Source organism: Geospiza fortis, unplaced genomic scaffold (genome assembly GCF_000277835.1).
Source record: "Geospiza fortis unplaced genomic scaffold, GeoFor_1.0 scaffold13, whole genome shotgun sequence".
Classification (NCBI taxonomy): Eukaryota; Metazoa; Chordata; class Aves; order Passeriformes; family Thraupidae; genus Geospiza; species Geospiza fortis.
The window spans coordinates 895,429-906,739 of record NW_005054384.1 but is presented as its reverse complement, the minus strand read 5'-3'; the positions used below and the strand labels follow the sequence as shown (position 1 = coordinate 906,739).

At 43.0% G+C, this 11,311-nt stretch overlaps 1 protein-coding gene across 1 annotated transcript in view; it reads left to right on the top strand.

Moving 5' to 3' along the window:
* LOC102037110 (aldo-keto reductase family 1 member B1-like) overlaps positions 1-9,222 on the top strand; it is a 10,762-nt gene extending 1,540 nt beyond the window's left edge. The window contains exons 2-10 of the mRNA XM_031060522.1: positions 63-335; positions 789-905; positions 2,234-2,311; positions 2,699-2,821; positions 5,997-6,103; positions 6,251-6,332; positions 6,873-6,956; positions 7,770-7,852; positions 8,585-9,222. Coding sequence (XP_030916382.1) covers positions 63-335; positions 789-905; positions 2,234-2,311; positions 2,699-2,821; positions 5,997-6,103; positions 6,251-6,332; positions 6,873-6,956; positions 7,770-7,852; positions 8,585-8,627 — 990 coding nt within the window. The 3' untranslated portion in view covers positions 8,628-9,222. The remainder of the gene's footprint in view (positions 1-62; positions 336-788; positions 906-2,233; positions 2,312-2,698; positions 2,822-5,996; positions 6,104-6,250; positions 6,333-6,872; positions 6,957-7,769; positions 7,853-8,584) is intronic.
* Positions 9,223-11,311: the final 2,089 nt, after the last annotated feature.

The following is an 11,311-nucleotide window of genomic DNA, read 5'->3' as shown; positions in this document are numbered from 1 at the left end:
GCGGGCGCTGCCGGCGCCGCCGACCCCCGGCCAGGCCGCCGCCGGGATTTGCTTTATTGTAGCTGGGGTTTGCTTTGGATGTGGTGGCTTTCTCAGCTTTATCTTGCCGTGATAAAGGTCTTCAATACTGTGTTGATGAGAGCTTTTTTTGCCATCGCTTTTTTCAGTCCCAGCCAGGGAAGGTGACAGCCGCGGTGACGGCTGCCATCGATGCCGGGTACCGCCACTTCGACTGTGCCTATGTGTACCAGAACGAGAACGAAGTTGGGGAGGGGATCCAGCAGAAAATCAAGGAAGGCGTGGTGAAACGAGAGGACCTCTTTGTCGTCAGTAAGGTACGTGTTTGGTGCTATAGGATATACCAGGGGATACCTTTTCTTTTTAAAGTAACTCCCCACTTCTTTACTTACCTACTTTGTGCAGCGTGGAACAATTCAGAACATCACTTAAGCCATTCCTGAGATTCCTGCTTCCTCATCCTGTATTGACAATTATTCAGGGTCCATTCCACAAATTTGGTGTTGCTTTCAGCTTTACTCTTAATAAGTGAAACAAGACTACTTCTGCTGTCTGCCAGGACACCAGGCAGTCCTGTGTGCTGCCACTGCACACACTGCCCAGTATCACAGGCCAGTGCTGCTCACAGAACAGCCCCACTGGGAGAGCTGTAGGATGACCTGGTTTCACATCACTTTCCTAAGGGGACAGGCACCCTGCTGAGCAGTACAGAAGAGTTCCAAGAGCTTTAACCCAAGCGGTCACAATGTGCCTTGGCTTTTTGTCTCCAGCTGTGGTGCACGTTTCATGAGAAGCATCTGGTTAAGGGAGCCTGCCAGAAGACTCTTACTGCCCTGAAACTGGATTACCTGGATCTGTACCTCATCCACTGGCCTCTTGGTTTGAAGGTACAGTAACAGCAGTGCCCTTGGCTTTTTCTGTGAGTGGCAATTATAAGGAGCTATATGGCTTTATAGCCCAGTGATTGCTTCAATTGCACAGATCATTCTATGTGTATTGTGTAACAGCACTGATCTGGTGCTCAGCTTTATTGTGCCCATGTGAGCCAGGCTGTTGATTTTTGCCTCTGAGATCCCTGCTTGCATGGCATCTGCTGCCCTTTCAGTCATGAAAGGGGCAGACCTTGAACCCTAGGGATGGGTTTCCCTGCTGGAAGCAGAGGTTATATCTCTTTCCTTTTTATTAATGCTTACGTTGTCTTCTAAAAGCCCAAAGTTACGCTCAGTGTGGTTCCCTCTTTGTGGGAAGAGGGCTATACTTTGCTGTCTGACTGAAGTTCTTTCCTCTGTATGTTACAGAATAAGAGATTGCTTGTCTTTCATTTCTGTCTTTAATCACTGAGTCCTTAAATACAATCCAGCTTGAACTGACCTTTGCTATAGGAGCTTTAACATTCTACAGGCTCTAAAAAAAGCTAAAAAGAGTTAAACTTTTTAGTTCCTAACTCTTCCACTGTCTCAGTTTGAATATGTCCAAGCTTAGGCTTTCAGTGAGAACTTGATCAAAATTTTCTTTCTACCTCTTGCTGCCAAGATGAACTGTTCTTTATAACATCTGTATTTTTAAAATTAGTTTCACATGGACAGAACTATCCAAGTGAAAATGTGTTGTGGTATAACTAATGAATGAGTAGAAAATAACTGGTTTTGAATGAAGTTGATACCTGGCAGATAGTCCTAACAGGGACACAAGGTGTTCTAACCTTCCCAGTGCCAGCGACTTAAACAATGAGACTCCCCATGAAAGATCTGTCAGGAAATCTGGTCCAGTATAAGGTGAACATATTCCAAGTCCTAAGTGGGTCCTTATTATGCATTTCACTAAAACACTTCATTATGAGCAGGTGACAGCTGTGTATTTTTGTAAACTGGCTATGATTCTTTCTGTATTACAAGTGGAGACTTAAGTTTCACCATATGGATTTTGATGAGCCAGGGGACACAGTGTCCATCAGAAGTATCTGTCCTTACTGGCTTGACTGTAGGCAAAAAAACCACCACAGTCCCATGAGAACACAAAAGAAAAGACTAAAGACTATAGATAGTGATTATTAAAGTCTAACACATGTGTAGATAATTAGTATAATAAGTGTTTATAGGCTAATAGTCTTCAGCTGGTATTAACCCATCCTCCCAATAATAAACTACTTTATAAACTACTGCTTCTGAAGAAGACATGACATGTGTGTTTCAAGCAATTTCTCTCTCACTGACAGGCAGGAGAGGACCTGTTCCCTGTAGATGACAAAGGCATTGGTATCTCCAGCAACACAGATATTCTAGACACATGGGAGGTAAGTTCAGCCACAGCAGGAGAAAGTTTAGACTGATGAAGGTAATGAGAGCATCAGAGACTGCTGAGAACAGAAGGCAATCTCATGTACTTGGAATTATTTGGAAAGACTCACTGGTGCAATAGCAAATTGTTATGTATCAATTCATTATTTTCCACTTCTGACTTGTGAATTTCCATAATCTCAAAGAATTAGTCCTTTGAATATGGGAGGCATGGCACATATACACCAGTGCTCTGGGGTTTTTTCCCTCTAACTTGAACTCTGAAAATCTAAACACTCCATTTAGGTGTTTTATGAAGGAAACAAGGCATTTCAGGAAGCATGTGCTGTTCAGGCCCTGCCTTTGTATATTAGATGCTGACTTTGTGCTCCCCTTTCTGCCAGGCCATGGAGGAGCTGGTGGATGCTGGCCTGGTAAAAGCCATTGGAATCTCCAACTTCAACCATGAGCAGATTGAAAGAATCTTGAACAAGCCAGGACTGAAGTACAAACCTGCAAATAATCAGGTGAGCTGCAAAGTGGCAGAGGCAAGTGTTTGGTGGTGTTCTTTTTTGTGTGGTCATTTGTTGTGGGTATTTTTAAGAAAATTACAAAGATCTTACTTTGCAATAAGGTTATAGAAAGAGACTGGAATAGACATATTCTACTTCATAGACTACATATTCTTCAATCTCACCCTCCATGTGATGCTGGTTTTATGAACTCTGTGCCACTGCTTGGAAATCTGGCAATGAGCAGCTCCAGAATCCCTCCTTGTAGGAGGAAAGGAGGGGGAACTCAAATGAGCTTGAAAAACTTCCTTGCAGTAGAGTAAGACTTGGTGTATGTATATAGAGAGATTGGATGACCTTTTCATGACACTTCTGTGGAGAAGCCAGTTCCTGTTGCAGATGATTGAGGGAATTGATCAGGAGCATGCTTTATGGACTCAAGAGCTAATGAGGGTTAGGAGGAGATGGGTTTGCAGGGTGGGCAATAGAGTAGAAATTGTATAGACAGCACTTGAATGAAATCTTAGGAAAATTCAGGTGGCAGGAGACTGTGGGAGATGATCTGCTCAGAGGAGCATCAGCCCTGAGATCAGACCAGGTTATCCAGGGCTTTATCCATCTTGAAAACCTGTGAGGATGGAGACTGCACAGCCTCCCCAGGCAGTGTGCTCTGCTCCCTGACCCGGGCAGGGGAGTTCTCCTGCATCCAGTCTCAACCTCTCTTGTTTTCGGCTTGCATCTGTTGCCTTCCTCCAAGCCCCACTAAAGAGCTTGGCTTGTCTTTGAATGACCCCTTTTAGGTACTAAAAAGCTGCTGCTTGGAGGCCTGAAGCCATGCCTTCCTCAGGCACAAGAAGCCCAGCTTTCTCAGCCTTTCCCAGTCTGGCAGGTTCTCCAGCCCTTCCCCATCCTGGAGTTTCTCTGCTGAATTGATGGCAGTCTGTCAGTATTTCTGCTACTGAGGGGAGCTGGGAAGAGGAAAACTGGACACAGTATTATGAAAGTGGTCTGGCAAGGATGAGTAGAGGCAAATGATCACTTCTCAGAGTTTACTGGCTGTGTCCCTGCTGCCAGGGCTGACTGCTGGCTCATGTCCTGCTCAGTCTGTTATGACCCCCCCAGTCCTTTCTAGCGTGGCTGCTTTACAGGTAGTCGGGTTCCAGCCTGTGCTATTGCCAGGGGCTTTTCCTTCTCAGGTGCATAGCTTTGTGTGCAGCCTTGTTGAATTCCTTCAGGGTTTTGTTTGCCTGTTGTTTCTGCCTGAATGGGTCTTGCTGCAGTGGCAGTCCTGCCCTTGAGTGGTTGTTCCCCGGTTTGACATGATCTTCAAGATTGACATGATTATAGACTGGCACAGGCTGCTGAAGAGGACAAGTCCCAGGACAGGCCCCAGTGGGGTCTGCCTAGAGTTGATCTTGACTCTTGTGGCATTTGAAGGACTCTAATCAATTACTGATTATTAAAACTGGGTCATTTATTGTGGTAACTGGAGCATTATCTGCCCCAAAGCACTTTCAGAAAACTTAGTGTAAGTTTTATGGTAACCTTTCAATATCTGCCACACCTCATTGCCATGATCACTATATGACAATTACATTATTATAATTTATATCATATCATTAATATCATTATTATCATATCAATTACCTTCTCTGGCATAGAGGTCACTGATCTTGGACCTCTCACACTTGGAAATGCCCTCAGGCTCTAAATGATTATTGACTGTAATCAAGTTTAGAACAAAGCATTGGGTCTTTGGTCCCTGTCCTTTATACTACTGCTTCTGAAGAAATGCCTGCAAGCCTGAAAGCTTGCTGTTACTTACCAGTTGGGCTAATGGTGAGAGTGCTTCCTGGAAACACTTTCTCTGTGCAGATATTTCACATGTAATCCACTGTCTTTCTTGTCATTCTCATTCTTTATTTGACTGCAGCCAGGTTGTGTTGGTTTCAATTGTAGTGGGAAATTCATTTGGCAAGGTAGTAATTACATAACAATGATGCTAGTACTTAATTTAATTTTTCAACTTGAGTGCCAGTGTGGAGGTGAGGATGACTGTGCCTTGCTTATGTTGCAGAAATTCTACTTATTGAATAGTTGAGAAAACTAGATGCTCTATTACTCTTAAATAGCTGTCTTGCTGCAACTGCTGAAGCGAAATAAATATGTATAGTATGTCCTAAAAGTGGAGCTCTCTGTTCTGTTTAATATTCCAGCATGTCTCAGAGGGGAAAGAGGCATGCAGGCCTCTGATAACAGCAGGCAGCTAGAACCACAAATAAAGAGCTCGAGGCTGTAAACTGATTCCATGTTTTGCACTGCCTTGCTCCACCTGCCAGCAGCACAAGTTTCCAGGGACTGCCCTCAGAGTGCAGCTGCAGGAGGCTCAAATGGCAGCATAGTCCAAAGGGTTCTTGCTGTTGCCTGCTGGAAGGAAAGTAGTGCTCCCTGGTGTGCAGCTATCCTGAAAGTCCCTCTGTGCAAAGTATCAAATATTCATGCTCATTCACTGCCTCCTGACACGTGAGCAGTTCCTGTTCCACACTCCCTATCTGTGCATGTGCCTGCCAGAACACACACTCACTGGGAAGGAGTCTGTATTCCATTATGCAGCTTTTCTTATGGAAGTTCATGCTAAGTGCATTTGTGTTTGTAGAAGGTCTGTAATGGGCACTGGGCTGAAGGTCTAAAATCTGTAGCAGCCAAGCATTCTCAACATTTTCAGATTAGAGGTGTTTAGTGTGAGTATTGACACAAAGCAAATAAAGACTAATGAAACAATGCTGACCTTGAAGTTAATATGGTAGCTGTAAAAAAAATATGATGGCATGTTTAATTAGGGGTGAAAAAAACTTTGGTCTGCAATCCTATTGCTGTGATTTTACAGCTCTCCTGGGTGTGCATTTTACTGTCCCATTGAAGCAATTGTGTAGCTGGTCACCCATATGCTGGAGATGATCCAGATCAGCAAAGTTTTAAGGAGTTTTGTCACAGTCCTTGGACCCTTCACTGCAAGGAAAGCTACAATAAGTAGTAGTAAGGGGGTGAGGCATAGAGAAAATAAAGACTGTATAATATTGCTTAGAGACTATTGAGTTAGCACAAAAATCAGCCTTTGATTAAAAACTAATCCCTGGAACATGTTAAAGCAGTTAAGTCACTGTCAGTCTCTATATTTTTATGTTGACAGGTGGAGTGTCATCCATACCTTACCCAGGAGAAGCTGATCAAGTACTGCCAATCCAAAGGGATTGCTGTGACAGCCTACAGCCCCCTGGGCTCTCCTGACAGACCATGGTAAGGCTGCTTTGCCAGGGAGCTGGTGTGGATTGTTCTGGAAGCACTGAGACTACATGTACAGCATGAATTTTTCATCCAGGTACAGATCTATACTAGGCTGGACCTATGGAGGTTTCTTGCCACTGATTTTTCTTCTCTGTGTAGGGCTAAGCCCGAGGATCCTTCCCTGCTGGATGACCCCAAGATCAAAGAGATTGCAGCCAAGCACAACAAAACCCCAGCACAGGTGGGTGGGTGCCACAGTACCCCTTCCTGTAGCACAAGCTAATGACAATGTAGAGGACAGGCTGGCTCTTTGTCCCCTGTCACCTGTGGTGTTAGGTAGCAGTGCAGGTTTGTGGCCTTCCATGCATGCTTGCAAGGGTGCTTTGATCATCACAAGAAACATTTTCTTGACCCATCTTCAGATGCTGCTGTGTTTTTTTTGTCTTGCCATCTCTAGTGTTGTGGCAAAGAAGGGAACATTTTAATAGCCTACTCAAAATCTGGGAGAGAAGGAAAGGAATTGAGTGTCACTAAATGGCAGGGGAGAGGAGAAAGGAAGCCTTGTGTGATTCCACCACTCCTCTACATGCACTTCAGGAGGTGCTGTTTAGAATTCAGATAAAATTTGAAAAGCAGCTCCACAGAGTGGGTTAATTCTGCTGAATTGTACCATTTATAGTAAGTAACTGTAAATTACTTGCTGTTTAGCAGAGCTAAACAGGCTGTGCTTGCATGGAGCAGGAGCCATCCCCTCTCTGATGTAGTGCTGTGCCTCTTGCAGGTTCTCATCCGGTTCCACATCCAGAGAAACGTGGTTGTGATTCCCAAATCCGTCACCCCACAGCGCATTGTGGAGAACTTCCAGGTGAGCCAGTGGAGTGAGCTGATGCATGGCATGTCCAGGGATGGCTTGGCTTCTCCCTGCATAGCCAGCAGTGAGCCTTTCTCACCCTTCCCAAATGCTCTTCTGGGCTTTTCCTCATGTGTTTGCCTACAGTCTCCTGAGGGCTGAATTTAAGATTACAGTGGGAGAACAGGAGTGACCAAAGCTTTGGGAAACGCTCTATCCTGTTAATCTGAGCAGTCACATTGTGATTCTTCCTCTTTTGTGTCATGTGAATGAGTCATTTGACAGCTTATTTGGGGCCTGAGTGCAGTAGCACACCCCCAAAAGACTTCTGTAGAGTAAGCACTTTTAAGGAAATAGTCCTGGTGCCCATAAACTGTGTTGCTGCTCTGGATTCAGTGGTCCTGGACTGGACCCAGTACTAGGATTTTGCTTCCAAACACTCAGTGGCTTTAGGTGGAATATGGAGGTCTTACAGCTGCTACTTTGGCTTAGCACAGGAAGATGCATTCTTTGCAAATGGGAGATGGAGGCATTCTGCTACACAGTGCTCCCCAAACTTCTTAAAGCAGCTGGCATGTGTAACTGCAGCTTGAGATTCTCTAATTGCTGCCTCTCCCTGCTCACCTCCCTCTCCCACTCCTGCTAGAAGATGATCACAAATCCAGAGAATCTTGTCTTTTTCCTTTCCCTTGTGAAGCAGTCACTTCCAACAAGCACCTACACTGTGGACTTGTTCTTTAATTTTGGGATTTTTTTTCCTAATTTTTTTTCTTGCTTACAAGCACTGCTTTGTTCAAAGAGGTGATTTCTGGCTTTTTCTCCTGTTAGGTGTTTGACTTTGAATTGACTAAAGAGGAGATGGCAACTATTCTCAGCTTTAATAGGAACTGGAGAGCCTGTGAAATGTTTGTGTAAGTGGCACTTCCTTTTCTTTAAACTATTAAGTAATCACATAGTTCAGTAAATGAAGCTACAGATGGTAGTCTTGACTGAAATTCAGGATATGCAAACTCCATTTTCAAAGGGGTCATCTTCTAAATAACTTTCCAGAGTAAGATTTTTTTTTATTTAAATGTTCATTTTGTGACCCAAAATATGATGAGCATTGAGCAAACTTCAGTTCAGTTTCTTGGCAATTCTTTGTAGCTGGAATTGCAACAGGAGGCTTCTTATTTGTAATTTTTTTTTTGTCCATATTGGAGGAAGGACCATGATGCAGACTTTAAATCTTGATTAGCTTTGCTTGTGGTGTTTTGTCTGAAGTACATGACAAAATCTGTGTGTTCTTCAGGAGTTGTTGGGAAGGTAGATGAACATTCAAAATATAACATGAGGATTTGCTGCTTGGAAGTGTAGATCCAGATATGAAATCTTTTTGGAAGGCTGCAAAAAAGGTCTTCCTGTCAGTAAATGGCAAAATCTTGACTTAGTTGTCTACAAAGCACCTCTAGGTCCCATCACCCAAATAGCAGAAGGCACTCGGAATCTTTTTGTTTGGAAATGCAGCATGTCACCAAGGAAAAGAGAAGCAGGCTTTGCTTTTATACAGTTCATCTCTTCCCTTGGTGGGTCTTTGAAGTGGTTACAGTTGCATACAATGCCTTTGGGATGTGAGATAATCTTTGCTTTTTGATTTCCTCCAGGTGCAAAACTCACAAGAATTACCCTTTCAATGCAGAATACTGAAGATGGTTCCCTGCCTTTCTCCAGGCTTCCCAGATATGCTTCTGCTGTTGCCTTTGAGTTGTCTGTGTAGCTTTTTCACTGCATCAGACACCCCTCCACACCCCCATTTTTTCTGTTCTTTTTCCCCCACAAAGATGCAGTATATGTACTCTGTGACTTTGTGCTGTTTTCTTTTCTGGAAGAAGGGAATGCTGAAATGGTTCTGGAGAGCACACTGTGTGGACTCTAGTAGATTTTCTTTGCCAAACAGCAAGTCTGGAATTGGTAAGCAGAAAGCATTGAGCAAGTTTGAGCAAGCAGTCACTTTTATTTTGGAATACTGTGATTTGGAGCTAGTGACTATTGTTGTCTGGAAGGACCAGGATATTGGCAGATATTGCATAATGAGGTTTGCTTTTTTTTTTCTTGTTACTTTTGGTGTTGGTTTTGTTTCTTTTTAACACTCCATACCTTTTTATTTTCCCTCTAATTGGAAGTACAAGTTGATTTCTAAGTGATTTCTACATGGGTAGCTCTTTGAAAAGTGTATAGATCCTGGTTTCTTGGTGATATAAAAGCTGTTTTGCTTATAATAAAATACAGTTTCATTACTGTGTGTAATGAGATGGTTATTTCAGTCATGCTCTATTGGTGGTAATGCTGGAGCAGCTGTATAATATCAGCTGTCTCTAGAGATTACACAAAAGCAAGCAAATTACCAACCCCCACAAAATCATCTGTTGATGTTGACTTCTTGCATGTGCCCTGGGAGCTGCTTGCTGTTCTCATGGTTGAACTTGTGGCCAGTGAGTCTGTTTATGCCTCTCTTTAAATAGAACTGGTTTGGTTCTGACAAGCAATAAAGTCATGTTTAATTCAGTTTTTTATCTTACTGAGGTGATAGTGTACTTTTGCTAGGAGAAAACTCATTCCACTGAAGACTTGAAGCCTACACAGCTTTGCTTTAATAAGCAGTAGAAAACTTGCTCTCTCCAGCAGGGAGCACATGAGGCAGGAAGGAATTGTGTGATTGTACAAGATACCATTGGCAAATATAGTAAAAATGGGTTTCCAAGAAAAACCTGTGTAAAGCTTTGTTTAGGGAGCACAGAAAAACAGGCTGGTACTGAACTTCTGGTTTGTGAGCTGTGTTTGTCCCTTTGTGGTTTTCACAATGCTTGCACATAGTGATTTTAAGGCTGTTGCCACCTGAGAGCTGCTCAAGACTGTTCACAAAATGCATTTGGACACTGATAAAAGCAGTGGCTAATGTTGAGGGGCTTTCTTGCATATTCCTGTGAGAGTTTTTCAGATGTCTGAGTAGATCTGGGATGTGAGTGCTCCCTCTGAGGAGATTCTCTCTGAACAGATGGAAGAAGGGAGACACCAGGGCTGTTAATGCATAACCAATCTAAATGGTAAATGTAGGATTGTGATTCCATAACTGTATAGCAAACCTTAAAGTGAACTTGGCCAGATTAAACATGAAGGCAATTTGATATCAAAGTATTTGTGAAATAGGTGGTTTGTTTCCTGGCTCTGAGCAAAAGGAGTCTGACTAAGGAATCATACTGATGGAAAATTATTTTTAAAAAAACTGCTTTCTCAATGTAATAGTTAGTATTTATTAGAAAGAAAAATTTTTAAAGTATTTTAAAATCTTGCCAGTAATACTAAGACCAGAATTAGCATGCAACATGTTTTTGGTCACAATAATTTACAATAGGCTGAACAGACAAGATTGAGTTAACTTAAAATATGAGGAGAAAAGAATCAGTGTCTGACTTGAAGCAATCTGCTCCTCTAATGCTGGTTCTTCTAATATAAATTGATTATAAATCACTTTAAATTCTGGACTTAAAAGCACGTACAGAAAGCTCTTCAGCTCTGCAAGCGTTTTTGGGAATCTCTAATGTGATAAACAAAAGCCCTAAGGCATCCTAAAAAAGGCAGAGGAGAGGTGATGTTCTTTGCTTAGTCTGAGCTGTGACAGAAAACTGTTTGGGGCAATGTTGACTTGCTTGCAAATAACATTTTTGTGACAAGTGTGTTCTGGCAAGAAGTTACATTGAGGGGTCAGGGTTTCCAAAATAGTACATCAGGTTCTGTTAGCTTCCTCTGTTTTCATTTCACTGCAGCTTTATGGAAGTTTGAAATGAAATTTTCCATTCTGGAAGTAGGAATTTTACTGGAGGCAGGCTGCTCCTCAGCAGAAGGGAGAGCACTGGGGTGGAGTGGCATTGTAACAGGCTCTCTCTGTATTTCACTGCATGACTTAGTGGGAAGGAATTTGGAAAGGGTCGTTCTGGGACACAGTGCAGCACCTAGCCAGCAGAGGGCTTGGAACTTGAAGTGTCAGAGTGGGAATAGAGGGAAAGCAGAGAAGCACCTGAGAGCAGGGGTAATGATGCACAAGCTTGAACAGAAAGCAGGCTGTTGTCAGAAAGCTTGGGAAGGGAGTGACAGGAAACCCTGTCACCCTCAATGGTTCTGGATTTGGATTAATGGTTTTGGATTGCTTCTCCAAGCATATAATAAAGGCTGAGATGGAGGAAGAGGCAGCCCTCCTTTAGTCTAGGTTGATCTAGGAATTGTTACAGTAAAATAGACTGTTGTACCCCCATGCTTGTGCCATACTCTCTGCCTACAAGAGCAGAGATTTCCTTTCATCTCCTAAAAGGTAAAGTGGAAAGATCAAAGAGCTC